The 22,542-nt window shown below is 45.3% G+C and overlaps 2 protein-coding genes across 2 annotated transcripts in view; one reads left to right on the top strand and one right to left on the bottom strand.

Annotated features, from left to right (window-relative positions):
- The window catches only part of Polr2b (RNA polymerase II subunit B), a 38,779-nt gene extending 37,709 nt beyond the window's left edge, over positions 1-1,070 (bottom strand). The window contains exon 1 of the mRNA XM_021161669.3: positions 925-1,070. Within this exon, the coding sequence (XP_021017328.1) occupies positions 925-943 (19 nt within the window). The 5' untranslated portion in view covers positions 944-1,070. The remainder of the gene's footprint in view (positions 1-924) is intronic.
- Positions 1,071-1,166: 96 nt separating this feature from the next.
- On the top strand, positions 1,167-17,050 carry Noa1 (nitric oxide associated 1). The gene is made up of 7 exons (XM_021162616.3): positions 1,167-2,841; positions 4,048-4,212; positions 5,254-5,456; positions 7,629-7,760; positions 11,865-11,981; positions 14,065-14,182; positions 16,719-17,050. The coding sequence occupies exons 1-7, from the start codon at positions 1,692-1,694 to the stop codon at positions 16,913-16,915; spliced, it is 2,082 nt and encodes a 693-aa protein (XP_021018275.1). The 5' UTR covers positions 1,167-1,691; the 3' UTR covers positions 16,916-17,050.
- The last annotated feature ends 5,492 nt before the right edge of the window (positions 17,051-22,542 follow it).

The following is a 22,542-nucleotide window of genomic DNA, read 5'->3' as shown; positions in this document are numbered from 1 at the left end:
AAGTAAGAATAACTTTAAAAAGAATATAATGATTCTAATAGATTCTAATGAGGTATGAATGGGTCTGAGACGTTGAAGCAATTTTAAAAGTTAAAGCGTTTGCTTCTATTGTTTCCATGAGAAAAGGGGGAGGGAGGGGAATGCATAGGACAGCCACAAAGTTGGGAGCTGGAATAAAATGATTTTTGATCAGAGAAAAGGGAGCTTAAAAAAAACCACACAACATGAAAATAAAATGGGTAGGACTAAGAAGTGTTCATACAAAAAGTAAAAAGCCATTTTGTCCTCGTGAAAACATACCATCCTAGAACTGTCATCTCGTGGGAAGTGACCACTTAAGGCCATCTTTTAAGGCAGTTTACTTAAACTGAAGACAGTGTGAAGGAATGTCAACCCAGAACCCGTTCTTTGTCCCTAATACGTCCAGGGTTTAACAATGTCTAACACAAGGACGTGGTCAAAAATTGAGCTTCCTGGGCCTAGAAATATGGCTCAGAAGCAGAGTATGTGCAGACAGGCCCTGGGTTCAACTCCCTGTGCGTATAATAAATAATAATAATAATAATAACAATAATAATAAAAGCTATTCAATAAGTCGACTGAAATGATAAATGAAATCAATCAACGTCAAACAACTGAATGTTAGTAAGCTAAGCTACGTCGATTCTGGAAGGTGGTTACAGATTTAACAGGAGGCCGTGGAGGGAGCATCAAGCCGACCCAGGAACGTGAACCCTAGGCTTCCCCGAGCCTGCACCGCTAGCAAAACCCACTTCGTTCCCGGGCTAAATCATAGGAACCAGGCTGCTGGGAGCCCGCGCGCCACGGACGGGATACGGCGGCTGGCGCTGATCCCTGCTGCAGGTCCCCCGCCGTCCCGCCTAAGGGGCTATAGCGTGAGGCGTGCCTCAAGTGGTCACTTACCCTCGTCCGCGTCATACATCTTGGCCAAAGGTTTCTGGAGCTCTTAACTCGGAATCGCAAAGCTGGAGACTGGAAGCGCGGCGGCAAACTCAAGAGTGCGATACCAAGTAATGTCCGTCTCCGGCGTTCCCAGAATCCTCGGCGTCTCAGCGAGGGGGCGGGGTATGAGGTTTGCGCCTGCGCAGACGACTGGAAAAGGGTCTGGGGCTTGAACTACGCATGCGCGAGTGATGACTCGCTGGCTGCCGCTGAGGACAGACGGCTCCTTAGCCAGAAGTTAGGTTCCGCTAATGAAAGCTTCTTGCTGCGTGTTTTGATTTGCGTGAAGATTTTTTTTTGTTTTGTTTTTTTTTTATTTATTACATGTAAGTACACTGTAGCTGTCTTCAGACACTCCAGAAGAGGGCGTCAGATCTCGTTACGGATGGTTGTGAGCCACCATGTGGTTGCTGGGATTAGAACTCTGGACCTTTGGAAGAGCAGTCGGGTGCTCTTACCCACTGAGCCATCTCTCCAGCCCCTTGCGTGAAGATTTATGAAAGGAATGGCTCCGCGTGTGGGCTGAGTACTGGAGGACCTTCTGCTCACCCAGCTCTATCGAGTCCGTGCCTTTGCACGTCTGCCTGAACTCTCGGGTTTCAGAGCTGTCATCGCGAGAGAGCCAGGATCGGCCGCACCGTTGGACAGTTCCCTCTCGTCTAGTCGCTGGGGGAGGAGCTTCTCGGGCGCGCGCGCGCGCGAGGCCCCGCCCTCCTCGCGCTGTCCACATGCTGCCCGCGCGCCTAGTTTGCCGGCTGCTCTGCGGGCTCCGGCGGGGCCCCGCGCCAGCCGCTTCGTGCTACGGCCCCGCACGGTGGCTCCTGGAGGGGAAGTGTGAGGTCCCCATCCGCCAGCGTGCATCATCCCTGGGCCGCCGGGTTCCCCCGAGCTCCACGGCGACCGAGGACTATGCAGAAGGCCCCGACACTGAGGAGCGCTTTCTGTTCCCGGAGTACGTCCCGGAGCGGACCCCGGAGGAACAAGTGCGGGAGTTGCAGGAGCTGCGCGAGTTGCAGCAACTGCAGCAGGAGAAGGAACGAGAGAGGTTGCAGCGGCGGGAAGAGCGGCTTCAGCAGAAGCTGCGGGCCGGCCTCCGGACGCTGCCTGTCCCGGAGCTTCCAGACGCCTCGGTGCCTCCCAGCGGCATCTACTGCTCGGGCTGCGGAGCCGAGCTGCACTGCCAGCATCCCGGCCTGCCCGGCTACCTGCCGGAGGAGAAGTTCCGCGACGCTGCCCAGGCGGAAGGCGGCCCGGCGCGGACTGTGTGCCAACGCTGCTGGATGCTGGTGCACCACCGACGAGCCCTGCGCCTGCAGGTAAGCCGCGATCAGTACCTGGAGCTTGTGAGCGCCGCACTGCGGCGTCCGGGGCCCGCTCTGGTGCTCTATATGGTGGATCTTCTAGACCTGCCGGACGCCCTGCTGCCCGACCTACCCAAGCTGGTGGGCCCCAAGCACCTCATCGTGCTGGGGAACAAAGTGGACCTGCTGCCCCAGGACGCTCCCGGCTACTTGAAGCGGCTGCGGAAGCGGCTGTGGGACGATTGCATCCGCGCCGGGCTCGTGGTGGCCCCTGGTCATCAAGGACCACAGTACCCTGCCGGGGATGAGCCACTGGAGGAGATAAAGAATCAGAATCCGTCCTCCAGGTCCCGCACGGTTGTCAAGGACGTGCGACTGATCAGCGCCAAGACGGGCTATGGAGTTGAAGAAATGATCTCTGCTCTTCAGCGCTCCTGGCGCTACCGTGGTGATGTCTATCTGGTGGGCACCACGAATGCTGGCAAGTCCACTCTCTTTAACACACTCCTGGAGTCTGATTACTGCACCGCCAAGGGCTCCGAAGCCATCGACCGGGCCACCATCTCCCCCTGGCCAGGTGAGGCCCCATTGCTGAGAAATTAGATTTGACCCAGGCACCTAGTACATCTACCCTTAAATGTCCACCTTGAGCTGCCTGGAGCTGTCCCTTTAAAACGTCTTTCTTCTCTTTGGACATAACTTCTTGTGACAGGTTAGTGTTTGGAAGTTCGATGCATGTTTGGTTTTCTAATAGAGATGTTTCTAGAGAGACTGGGGCTAAAGTGCTTGCCTACACGAAACCTGAGTTAGTCTACCGCATCCAAAAGGATGTGTGGTGGCAAACTCCTGTATCCCCAGCACTAGGGAGGTGGAGGCAGGAGGACCAGGAGGAGATCAAAGCCATTCTCAGCTACATAGTTGGAGGCTACCATGGGGTAGATCCATAAACAAAATAAACTGTTTTCTTTTTACTCTAAGATCCCTTACCCCCCAATCTTACTCTTCATTCACCCCCTGAATTGACTTATTCTTGAACTGTAACACATATAAGAGAGCTGATACAGTATGGTGTGGGGAGATATCTCAAGAAGAAAGGCCAGTTTTCTGAGAAACTAACAGCTTGGCATGGTGACACTGTCATCAGGGCTCTAGGGAGGCAGAGCCTGAGGCTGCCATGCAAGAGCCTTTCTGAAGGAAGAAGCTGAGGAAGGGGGGTGGGGGGGGGGCATGCATACTTGGAGAGCTACAGTCTTAGGAATTAGGTTGTGTTCCCTTGAAACCAGAGTTTAACTCCGTTAGCTACCCTTTGGCACTGAGTATTTAAAGCTGTCTCTGTACCTTGAATGTACTACAGCAGTGCACAGTCATGATGTCTTTGGGAATCAACCCTCTCACGGGGATTGCCTAAGACCATCAGAAAGCACAGTTATTTACAACTGATAACAGTAGCAAAATTACAGTTATGAAGTAGTAACGAAGAATAATTTTGTGGTTGGGGGTTATCACAACATGAGGAACCATGTCATATAAATGGTCACAGCATTAGAAAGGTTGAGCACCACTGATATAGACAATAAATAGGAAAGCAGGGATAAAATAGACTTGCAAATTTTGTATCTAAATTCTCAGCCTATGAACCAGTCACCAGGCCTGTTTTCTCATTTGTAAAGGGTATGGAATAATTACATAGCAGTTGTCGTGAAGGTTAAAGGAAATAAATCAGAAATGTTTGGGTTTCTTCTCTCACATTCTTTTTGAAAACCATACTCTTTTGGTATTTCAGGCACCACATTAAACCTCCTCAAGTTTCCTATTTGCAACCCGACTCCTTACAGAATGTTCAAAAGACAAAGACGGCTTCAAGAAGATGCCGCCAAAGCTGAAGAAGATCTGAGTGAGGAAGAACAAAGTCAGCTCAGTCAACTGAAAAAGCACGGCTACATAGTAGGTATGCATCCTTCCTCTACAGAGCCATTTTCCCAGGAAGAGGCCCCCTTCCCTGTTCTGGAATGTAGGCTTTTGTAGGGAAGGTAACTATTGTTTGGGAACCCAAACTAGCAACGGCAGCAAAGGTCTTTGACGAAGTTCTCCATCTCTTTGATATCTTTCCTGTGATTTCATTAATGAAAAGGAAAAAGGGATTGTTAACACCTGACAGAAAATATGCACAGCCTGAAACAAGACCGACTGGAGAGAATGACCCACATTATCTTCTAAAAAGAAGACAACAGTGCTGTCATAGCCACAGTCTCATAGTCATACACATAGTTTGAGTGACTTATTTAAGGCAAACATAAAAGATGTCTTCAGAGCCCAGCCTAGTGATGTGGTGTACACCCTTAGTCCCAGCACGTGGGAGGCAGAGGCAAGCAGACCTCAGTGATGTCAAGGCCAGCCTCTTCTACATAGAGAATTCCAGGGTAGCCAGAGCTACATAGTGAGACCCTTTCTCAGCAGGGTAGGTCTTCAGGGATGTCAGGTGCATACCTGTAATCACAACACTTAGGAGATTTAAAACACAAACAAAAAAACAGAAAAACAAAACTCAGTTTCATAATGATTTTGAGGCAAGTCTGGACTACATGAGATCTTTTCCAGAATACAAACAACAACCAAGATAAATGCACACATGTGTATGTTTACATACATATATGTATGATCTGTTTCCTATCACTGTAGAAGCTGAGGAGAGAAAATCACAAGTTTAATACCATCGTGAACTGTGTATAGAGAACCCATCTCAAAAATTTTTCTTGGGGCTGGAGGGATGATGGCTCGGTATTTGGAGCACTAAAAGCTCTTCCAGGGGACCCAGGTTCAATTCCCAGCACCCACATGGCAGCTCACAACTATCTGTACCTCCCAAGATCTGGCACCCTCTTCCAGACATACATTCAGGCAAAACACTAATGCATGTAATTTATTTTCTTATGACCCAAAATCAAAGCATTAAAGGAGTGTCTGATAACCTCTGTTTAACCTGTTGTAGGAAGAGTTGGAAGAACATTCTTGTACTCCACAGAACAGGACGAAGTTCCCTTTGAGTTTGATGCCGACTCCCTGGCCTTTGACATGGGAAATGAACCTGTTGTGTCTGTGCGCAAAAACACCAAGCAAATAGAACTGACCCCAGAGGATGTGAGAGATGCCCACTGGTTTTATGACACCCCTGGAATTACAAAAGAAAACTGTGTATGTATTTGTTTTATTTTAGAAACATTTTTTTTAATTTTTTTATTAGGTATTTTCCTCATTTACATTTCCAATGCTATCCCAAAAGTCCCCCATACCCACCCCCCCACTCCCCTACCCACCCACTCCCCCTTTTTGGCCCTGGTGTTCCCCTGTACTAGGGCATATAAAGTTTGCAAGGCCAATGGGCCTCTCTTTCCAGTGATGGCCGACTAGGCCATCTTTTGATACATATGCAGCTAGAGACAAAGAAACATTTATTTTTAATATTAGAAGTATTTTCTTAACTGCAGAAAACAAGCAAAGAGTTGTGCTTCCAATATTAAAACTTAGCCGGGCGTGGTGGCTCACACCTTTAATCCCAGCACTTGGGAGGCAGAGGCAGGGGGATTTCTGAGTTCAAGGCCAGCCTGGTCTACAAAGTGAGTTCCAGGACAGCCAGGGCTACACAGAGAAACCCTGTCTCAAAAAAAAAAAAAAAAAAAAAAAAAAAAAAAAAAAAAACCAATATTAAAACTTGATTCTGGTTTCTTCATGAAAACAGTTCAAGGATGAATGTATATGAGGTCAAATTCTGTATTTACTCTGTTGACATCGCTGTAGGCAAACTACATTATTAACTTTGTAGTTGCTACCTTAGGGAGGCATGTTATAAGTTCCTGTATTTTAAGGCTAGAAATTACAATTATTGAGATCCAGCCTCCTAGTCTGTGCTTGAATTCGCTTGAGGACATGTCAATCAGACGTTGTATAGTTTGAACTGTGAGTTAGGACAATTTATTGGGGCGATTTCGTGTGAACTCCCAGGGTATTCAGCTATTGTTTGCCTGCTCTATGCGTTGCACTGAAAGTCTCCCAGTAACATACATGTACCCATTGTTCTTCAAAGCTGTGTGCAACGTACATAGGATGGATGTATTTTCTCTGGCAAACCTTGAAATTCTTTAAATTCTAAGTGGCCTAAGTGACAGAATTTTTTGAATAGGGTAATTCCACCAATCCTGCCATGGTCCATCCTTTCACTCAGATCACGATGTCTCACGGTGACTTGGCTTTTGTCTGAATAAATTCAGCCAAAATTTAGGTAAGCATGGTAGTGCACACATTTTACTTAATATTCCAGTTGCATCTATTTTCCTACAAAAAGACGTAGCTTCATTCATTACTCAGACTTCCTGTAGATATAAAAGTCATCTTCCATATGCATTCCTCCGTTGATAGCTACCAAGGTTGGTTCTGTATCCTAACTACTGTGATTTCATTTTTAAGTGAATTTTACTTTCCTTAAATCTTAGCAGAATCTGGTAATCCCTAGCTTTCGTTTTTGTTTTTCTCCGGTCTCTTTAAAAACTTTGGTCCTGTCAGGTGGTGGTGGCGCACGCCTTTAATCCCAGCACTTGGGAGGCAGAGGCAGGCAGATTTCTGAGTTCAAGGCCAGCCTGATCTACAGAATGAATTCCAGGACAGCCAGAGCTACACAGAGAAACCCTGTCTCAATAAACCAAAGAAAAAAAAAAATTCTTGCCTAACAAGCTAAGATGTTTGAAGCCAATTTTCTGACTGTTTTTCAAAGAAAAGAGGATCTTCAATTTCTCCACTAGTTCCAGAAGGGTAGGGTAGGGTAACCACTGTGCTTTTGCTTTAGTTTGAAGAAGAGGGGCATTTTTCTTGCTTGAGACAGTGTCTTTGAAAATTCTACATAGTCCAGGTTAGCCTAGAACTTGTGGCGGTCCTCCTGCCTCAGCCTACCAGAGCTGGGATTTGGAGATATGGACCATTTTGCATTGATACTTCCATGCTTAATCCTTAGGACCTAAGATCACACTGTCCATATGTAAGGCTGGAAGCTACTGTTACCCAGATCCTTGAGCATACATGTCCATTCTTTGTGAGCCAACAGTATTTTGGGGTACATACTAATTTTGACATTTGGGGGATAGTGCTGTCATAGGAAAGTTTTATACACCTATGAAGTTATTTTGCCACTGTTTAAAACTCAGCTGTGAAATGAGTAGAATAAACGTTAATTTAGAGATAATATATAAATTTTATATGTAGCTTAGCTAATGAACATAATCTGGTTTACTGTAAAGTCTGAACATTTTTCAGTACTTAATTTTGTAAGTAAATCACAAAATATGTCTTTAAATAACTCTTGTCATTGCTTTACAGATTTTAAATCTTCTAACAGAAAAAGAAATAGATATTGTTTTGCCAACACATTCTATTATCCCAAGAACCTTTGTCCTCAAGCCAGGAATGGTTCTATTTTTGGGTGGAATAGCCCGAATAGATTTCCTACAGGTAAGAAAATCTATGCTATTGAAAAATGAACAAGTATTAGAATGTACTTTAGGAAAAGAAGCAGATACATGAAGAGATTGGCAAAATATTGATATAACTAAGTCTTTTGTTGCTTGTTTTGTATGTATGTAAAATTTTATAGTAAGAAGAGAGAAAAGCCAGGCGTGGTGGCACACGCCTTTAATCCCAGCACTCGGGAGAAGTAGGCGGATTTCTGAGTTCGAGGCCAGCCTGGTCTACAAAGTGAGTTCCAGGACAGCCAAGGCTACACAGAGAAACCCTGTCTTGAAAAACCAAAAAAAAAAAAGAGAGAGAGAGAGAAATACTGTGTTAAAATCTGTGAAGTTGGTACCAGAGAAGCTGGCTCAACAGCTACAAACAACCATAGCTCTAGCTCCTGGGGATCCACCTATTCAGGAGTCAGTGGGCACCTGCATCCATATGAATGTCGCCTCACACAGACACTCATATATGCACATAGTTTTAAAAATTAAAATCTAAACGTATTTTATTTTATTTTTAAAGGTGGGGCTTTAATCCCAGCACTCCAGAGGCAGAGGTGCAGATCTCAGTGAGGCTGAGGTCACCCTGAGATCTAGAGAATGAGACCCTGTTTAAAAACAAAACAAGCTGGGCATCGGTGGCTCATGCCTTTAATCCCAACACTTGGGAGGCAGAGGCAGGCGGATTTCTGAGTTCAAAGCCAGCCTGGTCTACAGCGTGAGTTCCAGAACGGCCAGAGCTATACAGAGAAATCCTGTCTGGAAAAAACAAAAAACAAAAAAAACAAAAACACAATTAAAAACTATCATTAATGGGATATGGAGTCCGTTATATAGCGTATGGGTTTTTGGGGGGAGGAGAGGGGTAGTGAGGGGGGCTCTGTCCCTCCTTTTTTTTTTTTTTTTTTTTTTAATTTTTAGGGACATAGTTTCTCTGTATAGCTCTGGCTGTCCTGGAAGTCACTATGTAGAGCAGCCTGGCCTCAGGGTGTATCTTCTGAGTGCTGGGATTAAAGGTATGTGACGGGCTGGAGAGATGTCTCAGCAGTAAAGAGCACTGGCTGCTCTTCCAGCGGTCCCTGAGTTCAATTCCCAGCAACCACATGGTGGCTTACAACCATCTGTAATGGGATCCGGTGCCCTCTTCTGGTGTGTCTGAAGACAGCCACAGTTTACACATTTAAGAAAAAAAGTGGTGTGTGCCATAGCAGCTGGCACTTGAGCTTGGCATTTAAGATACTGTTTAGGGCCAACGTGATCTACCCCCAAATACAGCTAATACACTGTATTTTGCTTACTTCATTATGCAGCTTATTTTGGGGATCTTCGGGAATTGCTCTCCATTTTTGTCCAAAGTGGGTAGAAAAAAGGAAAATGAACCATGGATATATTCGCAACTTACAGACCACTGCTAAAGAGTGCTTCTTGACTTTTGTACTCACACTATGTTGAAAACTTAGCCTTTTATACATAGAAGGCTTGTACCTGTTATTATAGTCTTGGTGTTAATATTTTAAACCCAACTACAGAGTTACAGTCAGAGCAGGCATTTCCTTGTTGGTGGTTTTGGGTTTTTGGTGGGGTTTTGGTTTTGGGAATTTTGTCTTTTTTGGGTTTTTTTGATTTGTTTTGTTTTGTTTTTTTTTTTTTTTTTGTGGTTTTTCGAGACAGGGTTTCTCTGTGTAGCTCTGGCTGTCCTGGAACTCACTTTGTAGACCAGGCTGGCCTCGAACTCAGAAATCCGCCTGCCTCTGCCTCCCGAGTGCTGGGATTAAAGGCGTGCGCCACCACGCCCGGCTGATTTGTTTTGTTTTGAGATTAATTTACGTATTTTATGTGTGTGTCTGTGCCTATGTGAGTTTCTGTGGACCATCTGTGTACAGGAACCCATGGAGGCCAGAGGATATTAGATCACCTGGAGCTACAGGCAATTTGCCTAATGTGGATGTTGGGAACCAAACTCAAGTGCTCTGCAAGAGCAGTCGATGCTCTTTACTGCTGAGCCGTGCCTTCTGCCCTTCCTCAGTGTTCTTAATACTAGATATATCAGATATAAAACTATTTGGGGGGGCTGGTGAGATGGCTCAGTGGGTAAGAGCACCCGACTGCTCTTCCAGAGGTCCAGAGTTCAAATCCCAGCAACCACATGGTGGCTCACAACCATCCGTAACGAGATCTGGTGCCCTCTTCTGGAGTGTCTGAGGACAGCTACAGTGCACTTAAATATAATAAATAAATAAATCTTTAAAAAAAAAAAACTATTTGGTTGATGGGGGGGGTTGTTTGGTTTGGTTTGGTTTGGTTCCCTTTGGTTGGTTTGGTTTTTGGGTTTGTTTTTGTTTTTGTTTTTTCCACAACTGAGATTTTATTGGTTGAGGATCAATACAGACATTTAAGTTCTTAATGAGTTAAGTTATATATTGTGTTGACATACCAAAACCCTGGAGAGCCATGCATTGTGCTTCTCTTTGGACAGTTATTCCAGTCATGTTCCAGCCTCAAACTTGGCAAGTTTCCCTCCGACCTCACATAACAGTCAAGTGTTCAGAACCTTCTTCACTTGGCCTGACTCATAGCTGTGTGCCATACACAGTACACACTCAGAGTTTCCATCTTTCACAGCACATGATCACAACTGTTAGGAAAATGGACTGCCATGACCAAAGACTTCACAGTGTGGTTTATAGGAAACAGTTCTAGAAACATGACACCAGATGTAACTGAAAATATTCCAGACAGAAATGCATGACTGAGACTCCAAATTCCTGTCTAGTATGCTTTTTATTGTAGGACATTAAACTGGCCCCCTCAGTGTTATGCTGACAGCTGAGACAGTCACAGCCTGTCCAACAACCAGAAGATGATTTTACCTCCTAAAAAAATCCTTCATACTTTTAAAAATGGGATGAGCTGTGATTCAACGCCCACCACCATATACACACACACACACACACACACACACACACACACACCCCACTCTTTTAAAAGTGCTTCAGAAGCTATTTTAAAAACCACCCAGCTACAGGGCAGTTGATAAAAAGACTGTTTTGAATTGTAGGAGAAGGGAGGGGACCACTGGCAGACGATGCTTGGCTAGCCATACTTGACTTCTATCTCTTAGTCCTCAGAGGCCAGACTCTGGTTTACGGTCTGTTTCCTCTAGGTAGAGCTGCAGTTCGAGGGTCAACCACCCTAGCCTGTTTGCCCCTTGCTCCCCTCTTTCCTTTGGTTTGCACTTTTTTTTTTTTTTGTCTGATCTATACTTTCCCTCAGCCTTTTTTGGTGTTCCTTGGCAGGGGTGGGTTTGACAGGCAGCCCCAGGGCTCTCCTTCAATAAATGAGACCATGGTGGTGGGCTTGTGATGGGAAGCATGTGCTTAACCCATCATGAGGGTCACCTGTTTCTTTGGAGGTTATTCTTTGTTTGTCTTTAAGTATTATTTACTTACTGTGTTTATGAGTGCTGTATTTGCATGGATACCTGCATGGCAGAAAAGGGGATCAGATCCCATTACAGATGGTTGTGAGCCACCATGTGGTTGCTGAGAATTGAACTCGGGACCTCTGGAAAAATAGCCGGTGCTCTTTACCACTAAGCCAGCTCTCCAGTTCATTTCTTTGTTCTTTATGACAGGGTTTCCATATATTGCCCAGGTTGGCCTTGAATCCAACATCTTCCTGCCTCAGCCTCCTACGGATTTACCACCATGCCTCTCTGTTTTGTTTTTTATATCAAGTCTGCAAAGGCCTGAGCTTTACATTCTTACAGGAATCATTAAAATAGAGCATTTCCGTATTATGCCGTCTTTTGAGACACTAATAAAAGTGCTTACAGTTGAAAGAGAGCTTGACTTGATTTCTATTTTGCCCTTTTTTTGTTGTTTCGAGGTAGAGTCTCTTGTACCCCAAGCTGGTCTTAAACTCAATGTTGTAGATGAGTTGTCTTTGAACTCCTAATCTTCCTGCCTCTATCGCCCTTGCTAGGTCAGAAGTATGTACGAAATACACAGCTTTTATTTCTCGTTTTAAAATTATACACTACAATGTACAGGTTTCCCAAGATTTCTGTTGTGTAAAATAACTGCTTTCTTCCTTTCTTAAGGGAAATCAATCAGCCTGGTTCACAGTTGTGGCTTCCAACTTCCTTCCTGTTCATATTACTTCCTTGGACAAGGCAGATGATTTATATGAGAAACATGCAGGTCATGAGCTACTGCTGGTAAGCAATCCAACTGAATGGCTCCATAGTTACACAAGCTGTGTCCTGGGATGGCTCCAGGCCCGTTTCCTTTTGTAGCCTGTGTTGGAGAGAACCATCAGTTTATATCAGCTAACTCTTGTCTCACCTTATTCTTTACTCAGTCTAGGTATAAAGCAAGCATGGTCTTTATATGAAAAGGGTATTTAGGGGCTGGTGAGATGGCTCAGTGGGTAAGAGCACCCAACTGCTCTTCCAAAGGTCCAGAGTTCAAATCCCAGCAACCACATGGTGGCTCACAACCATCCGTGACGAGATCTGGCGCCCTCTTCTGGAGTGTCTGAAGACAGCTACAGTGTACTTACATATAATAAATAAATAAATCTTAAAAAAAAAAAAAAAAAAAGAAAAGAGAGAGAAAGGGTATTTAGTCTGAGCCACCAAAAGCCACAGCACTGTATTTTTCTCCACAGTTGCGATGTCCAGTATGGCAGCCACTAGCCACATGTAGTGCTCTAGAACTACATGAAAGTTAAAATGTAGTTCCTTGGCTGGGCGTGGTGGCGCACGCCTTTAATCCCAGTACTCAGGAGGCTATACAGAGAAACCCTGTCTCGAAAAAACCAAAAAAAAAAAAAAAAGAAGCTTTGTTTGGCTGGAGAGATGGCTCAGCAGTTGAGAATACTAGCTCCTCTTCAGAGGACATGAGTTCAATTCCCAGCACCCACATGGTGGCTAATAACTCCAGTTCCTGGGATCTGGGGTCCTCTTGTGGCTTCCTTGTACATTGCACCCATATGGTACACAGACAATTTTTGTTTTGATCTTTAAAGCAACTTCTCATGTAACACAAGGCTAGCCTCCAGTTCTATAGTCAAGACTGGCCTTGAACTCGTGAGCTTCCTTCCTCCACTTCTCAAATGCAGGGATGGTAGAAATGTACCAGCTAGGTAAGACACTAAAACCAGCCTGCCAGAGTTTGGCTGTCTCCCCACGTACAACTTAGCAAAGCTATGTGGCTTTGGGCACATTTTCTGCTCCTCTTTGTATTACATTTAAGTGTATCATGTTGTTTGTTCTTTTGCTTTTGAGTCAGTTTCACTGTATAGTCCTGGGTGTCCTGAAATTTGCTACAGAGCCCAGCTGACCTGAAACTTAAAGATCTCTGCCTCCTGAGTGATGAAAGACCACCATGCCTGCCTGCCTCCTGCTCACCTGCCTGCCTCTTGTTTGCTTTTACTTTGTGTGTGTATGCGCTCACACAGGAGCGAGAGAGACAGAGAGAGAGAGAGAGAGAATGAGATTGAGAGAATGAAAATATGCACAAGTTCGCCGGGCGTGGTGGCGCACGCCTTTAATCCCAGCACTCGGGAGGCAGAGGCAGGCGGATTTCTGAGTTCGAGGCCAGCCTGGTCTACAAAGTGAGTTCCAGGACAGCCAAGGCTACACAGAGAAACCCTGTCTCGAAAAAAACAAAAAAAAAAAAAAGAAAATATGCACAAGTTCATACTCAAATCCATGTCACAGCCTTCATGTGGAGGTCAGAGGACAACTTTGTGATGTCATTTCTCAGCTTTTTTGCTGGCTCCAAAGTTCAAACCAGAGGTGGGGGGTTTTTTTTTTGGTTTTTGGGTTTTTTTGCTGTGCAAGCACCTTTACCTGCTGAGCCCTCCTGCCAGCCATGAGACTGTTTTTTGTTTTGTTTTGCTCTGCTTTACTTTTTTGTTTTGTTTTTTTGAGACAGTTTCTCTGTGTAGCCCTGACTGTCCTGGAACTCACTCTGTAGACCAGGCTAGCTTCAAACTCAGGATAATCTCCTTCCCCTAGCCTCCCAAATGTAGGATTATGGCTTTGACCACTGCTGTCTCCAGCCACAGTTGATGGGTTTCAAGGTTTCTTTAGTTTTGTTTTGAGACGAAGTCTCGCTGTATAGCTCTGACTGGTCTAGTGCTCCACTGTGTAGACCAGGCTGCCCTTGAACTCACAGAGAGAGTCACATCCCTCTGCCTCCTGAATGCTGGGATCAAAGTGTGAGCCGCCATGCCCAACACGAGTTACAGGCAATTTGATTTGAAATTCCAAATCTCTTTCCTTCTATTGAAAGGTTCCAATGGGTGGGAAAGAACGAATGGCCCAGTTTCCCCCTCTTGTTGCTGAAGACATTACATTAAAGGGAGGTGGAAATTTTGAAGCAGTAGCTGATATCAAGTTCTCCTCTGCAGGTATTGTACTCTGTTGTTCTTGTTGTACTCTTGTTGTTGTTGTTGTTGTTTGGATTTGGTTTTCCTCCTCTGTGTCCTGGAACTCCCTCTGTAGACCAGGCTGGTCTAGAACTCACATGCCTCTACCCCCCAAGTATTGGGATTAAAGGCATGTGCCACCACTCACTGACTAGTAATTTACTCTTTTGAGACAGGGTTTCTCTGTGTAGCCCTGACTAACCTAGAACTCACTCTGCAGACCAGGCTAGCCTCAAACTCACAAAGATCTGCCTACTTCTATCTCCCAAGTGCTAAGATTAAAGACATGTGCCTGCCTGACCCTGGTAATATACTCTTAAAAAGCAGAGCATAGGCCAGGTTTGGTAGCATGTGCCTAAATCCCAGGATTTGCAGTGCAAAGGCTAGAGATCAAAGCCAGTCTGTTCTACATGAGACTCAAGTATAAAAATAAAAAGCTGGGTGTGGTGGCACACCTGTGAGCCCAGCATTTAAGAGGAGGATGGGGGGGCGGGGAGAACTAGACATGATAACTCACATCTATAATCCCATCACTCAGCTGAGGCAGGAGGTTTGCTTCAAGTGCCAGACTAAGCTGAGCTATAGCACTCGGTGTAATGATAGGCACCCTTAATCATAGCATTCAGGAGGCAGAGGCAGGTGAATCAATACCAGTCAGGTATACACAGTGAATTTCTAGGCCAGCCAGGGCTGTACAGAAAAACCCTGTCTCAAAAAAGGTTTTTTAAAGAGCACTGGCTGTTCATACAGATGACCTGGGTTCATTCCTAACACCCACACCAGGAAGTTAGCTCACAAACACCTATAACTCCAGGGACAGGCCCCAGCACTCTGACACAATAAAATATTTTTAAATGCACACACAGACATGAAAGTATTTTAAGACAAGTATTACTAATTTGGAAACATGTTTATGGAACATGCTCTCTTGTAAGACATATGCATTCTTATAAATGCACCTCGTCCTCTCCACAGCTTCATCTCACGGGTGTTCCATTGTAACAGTGTAAGGACTGGATTTAGTGAGTGTTGGAGTTTTGTTTTTTGTTTTTTTAATTTTAATAGTTATTTTATTGCCAGGCAGAGGGCACACACCTTTCAACCCAGCACTTGGGAGGCAGAGGCAGGCAGATTTCTGAGTTCAAGGCTATAGAGTGAGTACCAGGACAGCCAGGGCTACACAGAAACCCTGTCTCAAAAAAAAGAAAGAAAAAGAGCTGGAGAGATGGCTCAGCGGTTAAGAGCATGGACTGCTCTTCCAGAGGTCCAAAGTTCAATTCCCAGCAACCATGTTTAGGCTCACAACCATCTGTAATGGGATCCGATGGCCTCTTCTGGTGTGTCTATAGATAGCTATAGTGTGCTCATATAAATAAAATAAATAAATCTTTAAAAAGAGAAAGGAAGGAAGGAAGGAAGGAAGGAAGGAAGGAAGGAAGGAAGGAAGGAAGGAAGGAAAAGGCAAGGGGAAGGGAAAAAGGGAAGGGGAGAAAAAAGAAAAGACAAGACAAGACTTATTTTATTTATATGAGTACACTGTAGCTGTCTTCAGACACACCAGAAGAGGGCACCGGATCCCATTACAGATGATTGTGAGCCACCATGTTGTTGCTGGGATGTGAACTCAGTACCCTTAGAAGAGCACTCAGTGCTCTGAGCCATCCCTCCAGCCCATGTGTGTTGGTCTTACCTTCCAGCTTGTTGAGCTAGGCCTTTCTTTCTTTTTTATTAAAAGATTTATTTATATGTAAGTACACTGTAGCTGTCTTCAGACACTCCAGAAGAGGGAGTCAGATCTCGTTATGGATGGTTGTGAGCCACCATGTGGTTGCTAGGATTTGAACTCCGGACCTTCGGAAGAACAGTCCGGTGCTCTTACCCACTGAGCCATCTCACCAGCCCACCTTTCTTATTTTTATAGCTTAGATTCAGATGCCAGGCTATAAGCTTCGAGCCAATTTCCCTTTCTCTGCCTCACATCTCCCCGGAGGACTAGTGGGAGAGCCAGATGTGTTCACCATATCTGGGTTATTATTCTTTGAGACAGTTTCAGTAGATACCATCTATTGATTGGCTGTCCTGAAACTCTGTGTAGACCAGACTGACTTTGAAGCCACACATATCCTCCTGCTTCTACCTCTAAGTGCTAGGATTAAAGTGTGCTCTAACTCACCAGATCACGTATTTCCATGTGTGATTGTGTGTGGGTATGTGCACATGAGCACAGGTCCCCACAGAGCCCAGAAGAGAACATCAGATCCCCTGGAACTGGATCTCTAAGATTGTAAGCCACCCGGTATGTTTAGGTCCTCTTCCAGTTTACACTCTTAACCACCAAGCCGACTGTTGCATCCCTCATCTAGTTTTTTATGAGTTCCAGGATTTGAACTGAGGTTGCCAATCTGATATAACAAGCACTTTTACCCACTGAGCATCTCTCCAGTCTTGCATGCTTTGATTTGATTTCCTTACTAAGATGATGATAACAACATTTTATGTTCTCTTGAATGTCTCATAGGTTGGGTTGCAGTAACACCTTATTCTGAGGGCACGCTGCATCTCCGAGGTCACACACCTGAAGGGACTGCTCTGACTGTCCACCCCCCTGTCTTGCCATATATCGTTAATGTCAAAGGACAGCGCATGAAGAAAAGTGTGGCCTATAAAACCAAGAAGCCTCCGTCCCTGGTACACAACCTGAAGAAGCACAGATGAGTGAGGCAGACATGGGTCCCACTGGGCAGTGAGTACTAAAATGTGTGAAATGTACTAAACACAAAAATAATAAAGACATGCAAAAACTTATCATTTTTAAAGATCTTAAAAAGTCAAGTTTTTGAACTATTTGAGACTATGCTTATATAATAATTATTTATAAATAAAAATCTTTCTTTCTTAGTGTCCATGTATCTGTGACCAAGTATACATAAGAGGAGGCCTATTTCCTTCAGATTTTCATGGAGACCAGGTTTCATTTCTTGTATTTGTAGTTGATAGTTGACAAAGCAACCCAGTAATTGAATGAACTGAATATCCTAATCCCCCAGAATATAGTGGCCCCCTTCCATATAGCCACCAAGGATCTGAACTGCTAACAACATGCTGTTAGTCACTTTCACGGCCACTGTCACCAAAAGGAGGAAAGACTGACTTTACCCCTGGTCCCAGACATTGCAGTCCAGGTCATGACCACAGACAGCAGACAGGAGGACCAGGAAGGACAGAGTACCAGAACCAGGAGTTCAAAGGCTTGTTCCTAGTAGCCTACTTCTACCAACGAGGCTTTCCCTCTCCAGGTTCCACAGCCTTCTAAAATAGTAGGCAAAGTGAGCAGCTCAAGAGATGGCTCAGCTGTTAGGAGTACTCACTGCTCTTTCAGAGGATCCAGGTTCGGTTCCCTCCACCCACGTGGCAGCTCACAACTGTCTGTAAATGCACTTCCATAGGACCTGCCTCATTCTATGGTTCAGTCCAAGAAACCAGGAATAGAAAGCAGACAGACACACCTAGAAGAGCTGTTTGTTACCCAGTGGGCTGCATTGGCATAGATGGAGTAGCAACAATAACCCAGGACAACACAACCTGAACTTCCGTGGGCTTTTATTATTATTATGCACAGCACAGGGGGAGAGGCTAACCTGGCTCTGTAGAAGGAGATCTCTGTAGAAAAGCAGTCCTGGAGGCACCCTGGAGAAGGAAGCCCCAGTGGCTAGTGTTTCTGTACACTGCCAACATTCACACTCAAACCAGAGGGAGGCTTTGTCACTCCACTGGTCCTTGACCCGCCTGTCTCCATACCCAATAGTCCCTAGGACTTCCTTTGCTTCCTACAAGTTCCAGTGGCCTCTGACAGCAACAGACATGCTTGTGGTACACAGACATGCACGCAGACAAAAACATGCAAAATTAAGGCAGGAAAAAACATTTAAAAACAAATGGGCATTTCATATTGTGATTGGTGGCAACTCAAGTTGTCATTGTTTCCCAACAAGCATGAAATGGAACAGAATGTGGAAAGTAGACAACTTCCCTACTCAAAAGGGGAAGTGGGGTGTTCCACACATTAGCCACTGTCCATCAATCATATGGCCACACCTACAAATCTAAGAGGTGGAAGAGGAGATGGGAATGGGTGGAGTTTTAGCAAGAGAGAGCGCATGCTGGGGCAGAAGTTAAAAATGTACCTCACACAGCTGGAGCCAGACATGAGAGCCATGCCAGTGATTCAATACTCACACCTCCATGGATTCAAGTCTACAGTGAAACCCTGTCTCAGAAATGAAGGCTAAGGAGGTAGCTCAGTTGGTAGAGTGCTTACCTAGCATGTACGAAGTCCTGTGTTCCATGTCCAGCAACACCTGTAATCCCAGCCCTGTGGTAAAATCAGAACCAGAAATCCAAATCCACGGTCATCCTGGGCTACAGAGTAGAGAGGTCAGCTTGAAACATAACAGACTACCTAAAAAAATAAATGTGCCTAAAATTTTAAAAGATTTTAGAGGATGCACGCTCATTCTAGCATCAGAGGTCTAGTTATTTTGTTGTTGTTGTTTGTTTTTGTTTTTTAAGGTTTTATTTACTTAATGTATATGTGTACACTGTAGCTGTCTTCAGACACACCAGAAGAGGGCATCAGATCTCATTACAGATGGTTGTGAGCCACCACCTGGTTTGCTGGGAATTGAACTCAAGACCTCAGGAAGAAGAGTCAGTGCTCTTTACTGCTGAGCCATCTCTCCAGCCCGAGGTCTAGTTTTCAAATGATAAGATGCACTATCTAACATTTGCCCTTACATAGCTGTGTCACAAGTCAGTAAAGCTTTTGTTATACGAAGACGACCCTACCTGTGTACAACATGGCCAGATCCTAATGCTGAGATACAGACATGCATGCCCACGGGATAAGATGTGCAAAAGACAAGTGAGACCCCTATTTTCACCCAACATTTGGGAGCTCCACTGCATTTCACTTTCATGGGTCAGCATGGGGTACACACCTATTATCCCAGCACTAGGAAGGCTGAGGCAGGAGAATGGCAAGTTTATTTGGGGTTTGGGGAGGAGATGATGATGGTGGTGGTTTTGAAACAAGCTAGCCTTAAACCTGAGATCCCCCTGCCTCAGCCTCGAGCTGGCATTCCAGGCACACAACACACCACCACACCTGTCTTTTCACAGTAAAGTGGTAAAGTTAGTTCTTCATATATAAAGCTGATTTCAGTATACTGACATCCCTTGTCTGGAGAAACAAGGTTAGGAACATCCTTGCTTGTTAGTCACCACCAAAAACGACCCCGGTACCTCTACAGGGTAGTCAGCACTATTCAATGAGACTCGATCGCAAAAATTTACGACGAATGCTTTTGTTTTTCAAGAAGTTTCCCTGTGCAGCCCTGGCCTGTCCTGGAACTCGCTCTGTAGACCAGCCTGGCCTCAAGACTCAGAGATCTGCCTTCCTCTGACTCCGAAATACTGGGGTTGTAGGCGTGCACCACTGTGCTTGGCCTCGTTTGACAGTTTTTGGGGTGGTTTGTTGTTGTTGTTTGGTTTTTTTGTTTTTCCAGACAGGGTTTCTCTGCATGGCCCTGGCTGTCCTGGAACTTTGTAGACCAGACTGGCCTCGAACTCAGAAATCCGCCTGCCTCTGCCTCCCAAGTGCTGGGATTAAAGGCGTGCGCCCGGCCGTTTTACAGTTTTTTAACAGGAAAATTTTTAAATAAAATTTAGACTTTATTTATTTAAAGGGTCTCCCATACCCCTGCCTGGCCTGGATTCCTGATACTCCTCTCTCTCTAGTGCTTGAATTATAAGCACATGTCAGCAATTTAATTTATGTTAGAAAAAGAACAGAAGGAAAAGCTAAATGCTAAACACTAAATGGATGAGGTGGTGCCTACTTGTAATCTCCACAGCTGGAACACAGGAGAATCCAACAAGATCTTGACTCAAAAACAAGACTCAAAAACAATATACATTGTATATTAGGCCATTACTTTCTATACTAACCTAATTTTAAAAGTCAGATGCACTGTGCTTTCTATCATTGTTGCAAAGTACCTGGATAATAGCTGGAGAGATGTTTCAGCTATAAAGAACACTGCTCTTTTCTGGGGCTGGAGAGGTGTCTCGGTGGTTAAGAGCACTGGCTGCTCTTCCAGAGGTCCCAAGTTCAATTCCCAGCAACCACATGGTGACTTAGAACCACCTATAATGAGATCTGGTGCCCTCTTCTGGCCTGCAGGCATACATGCAGTACAGAACACTGTATACATGGTAAATTAAAAACAAAAACAAGAAACAAAAGGAAAAACCCCTACTCTTCCAAAGGCTCCAGGTTTGAATCTCAGCCCCCACATGGCACCTACCAGCTGTGTGTAACTCCAGTTCCAGGGAATCTGACACCCTCTGCAGGCACCAAGCATGCACATGATGCATAGGCATACATGCAGACAAAACACAGATACACATAGAAAAATAGTCAGAAAGTCAACGATATGGACTCAGCTTCAAAATACCGTGTCCATTGTCAGACCCATTGCTTCTGCGCTGTGGTAGTTTGAAAAAGATGTCCCCTCTTCTAGTCTCTGCCACTCCAATGCTTGGTCCCCACTTGGTGGCTCTATGGTGAGGCTTTGGAGTGATCTTGTTGGAAGACATCACTGAGTGAGCTTTGATCTCTTGAAGATACACCCCACTTCATTTGCTGGGTTTTGCTTCTATTTGGAGATGTGAGCTCCAGCACGTTCCTGCCACCAAGCCTTGTACCTGCTACCCGGCTTCCCTTCTGTTATGGTGACAGAGTCATCCATCTGGAACCCTAAGCCCAGATAAACCCTTCTATAGGTTGCCTCCGTCATGGTGTAGAAAAGTACAGGGGCCTGTGGCAGAAGTGTACATTTTGTGCGTTTACTCATCGGAGGCCAAGTGCAGTCAACCCCCAGGGCTTTCATGAGTCATTTCCCAGAGTCTGAATTTGTGTATGTTCTTTGTCATACTCACATCCTGTGACAGCCAGAGAGGAACAGAAACCAGATGTGGTCCTGTGTGCCTGCCTCCCAATCACACTCTTTTTAACACAGGTGAAATACTTATCATGTACAGAACACATTGAAATAGAGCATCCCCTCTGAACACAGAAGAGCAGGCCCTGGCTTTCTGTAAGCTCCCAACAGAACATAAACCATGGCCTTAAGTTTCTTCTCCTCCAGGTGGTTGTGGGGCACACCCTTAATCCCAGCACACAAACACTCTTTAAAGCCTGGAGACGGCCACTGGCTTCCTGCAGATGTCAAGCCTGGGCCAGGATGTCCTCACTGAGCAGGCACCCAGTGCCTGAGCAAAGGCAAGCTCTCCCACTCATGGCCATGGTTTCTCTCTAGTTGATTCCTCTGTTAACAGAACCATGTTCATTCTTTCTTGGCTGCTATCTTACCTGTTAAAGCATAACCCTTAAACATCAAAAACACGGCTGCAGACTGCTGTGACAGGGCAGACCGCTACCTGTTGGAAATGTCTCTCTCCTCATGCGGTCTGCCTGCTTGCACATCTGTGCCACCAGCATGCCTGGTGCTCTCTGCTCTCAGAAGCCGGCCTTGGAGTTGCGAGTTAAATGGCTGTGTGCCACACATGGATGCTGGGCCTTGAACCTGGGTGCTCTGCAAGAACAGCAAATGCTTAACCGCAGAGCCATCTCCAGCCTCCTCCCTCATTTCTTTAAAAATGGGAGTGACTTACCTAGGCTTTCAAGTAGTATAGATATGTGTAAAGCACTTAGAAATGCAGAGTGCTGTGGTTGGAATATAGTTTAAAAAGCAAAGAAACTGAGGACAGAGGGACTTGACAGCATCACTCAGCCAAATCATGGAGCCTTTTCAAGTATGTCCAACCATCGGAGGCATGTTCACTTATGTAGTAGCAACACTGTGTTGGTGACTGAGTGCCACAAGCATGCTGCAGTGCCAGTGGAGGACAGAGCAGATCTCTTGGCGGTTGGAGTTCCGGATGTGGACCAAATGATGATCTTCTGAAAGAGTAGCAAGTGCTCTTAACCGATGAGCGTGTTCTCCAGCACCACATTTTAGATTTAGATTTTAGATTTATTTTTGGTGGATATGGTGGCACATATTTAATCCTAAGACTACAGAGGCAGAGGCAGGCAGAGTTCAATACCAGCCAGAGCTACATAGTAAGACGAATGAGTGTTCTACCTGTGGGCCCACCATACCTGGCACCCTCAGAAGGCCTTAGTCATAAGCTGCCACATGAGTGCCAGCTGAACCTGGGTCCTCGGAGCAAGTGCTCTTAGCTGTGGTGCCATCTCTCCAGCACCACTCCCCTTCCTA

This window comes from Mus caroli, unplaced genomic scaffold, assembly GCF_978045245.1.
Source record: "Mus caroli unplaced genomic scaffold, Mus_caroli_1 scaffold_4, whole genome shotgun sequence".
NCBI classification, from domain to species: Eukaryota; Metazoa; Chordata; class Mammalia; order Rodentia; family Muridae; genus Mus; species Mus caroli.
The sequence above is the reverse complement of the archived record's forward strand: the minus strand, read 5'-3'. Positions and strand labels throughout refer to the sequence as shown.

Bases quoted from the DNA above. Each gene is read 5' to 3' on its own strand.
- Noa1 (XM_021162616.3), top strand. From the start codon at position 1,692: ATGCTGCCCGCGCGCCTAGTTTGCCGGCTGCTCTGCGGGCTCCGGCGG. The intron at 4,213-5,253 runs GTATGCATCCTT...AACCTGTTGTAG, and splicing joins AAAGCACGGCTACATAGTAG to GAAGAGTTGGAAGAACATTC. The intron at 7,761-11,864 runs GTAAGAAAATCT...TCCTTTCTTAAG, and splicing joins CCCGAATAGATTTCCTACAG to GGAAATCAATCAGCCTGGTT.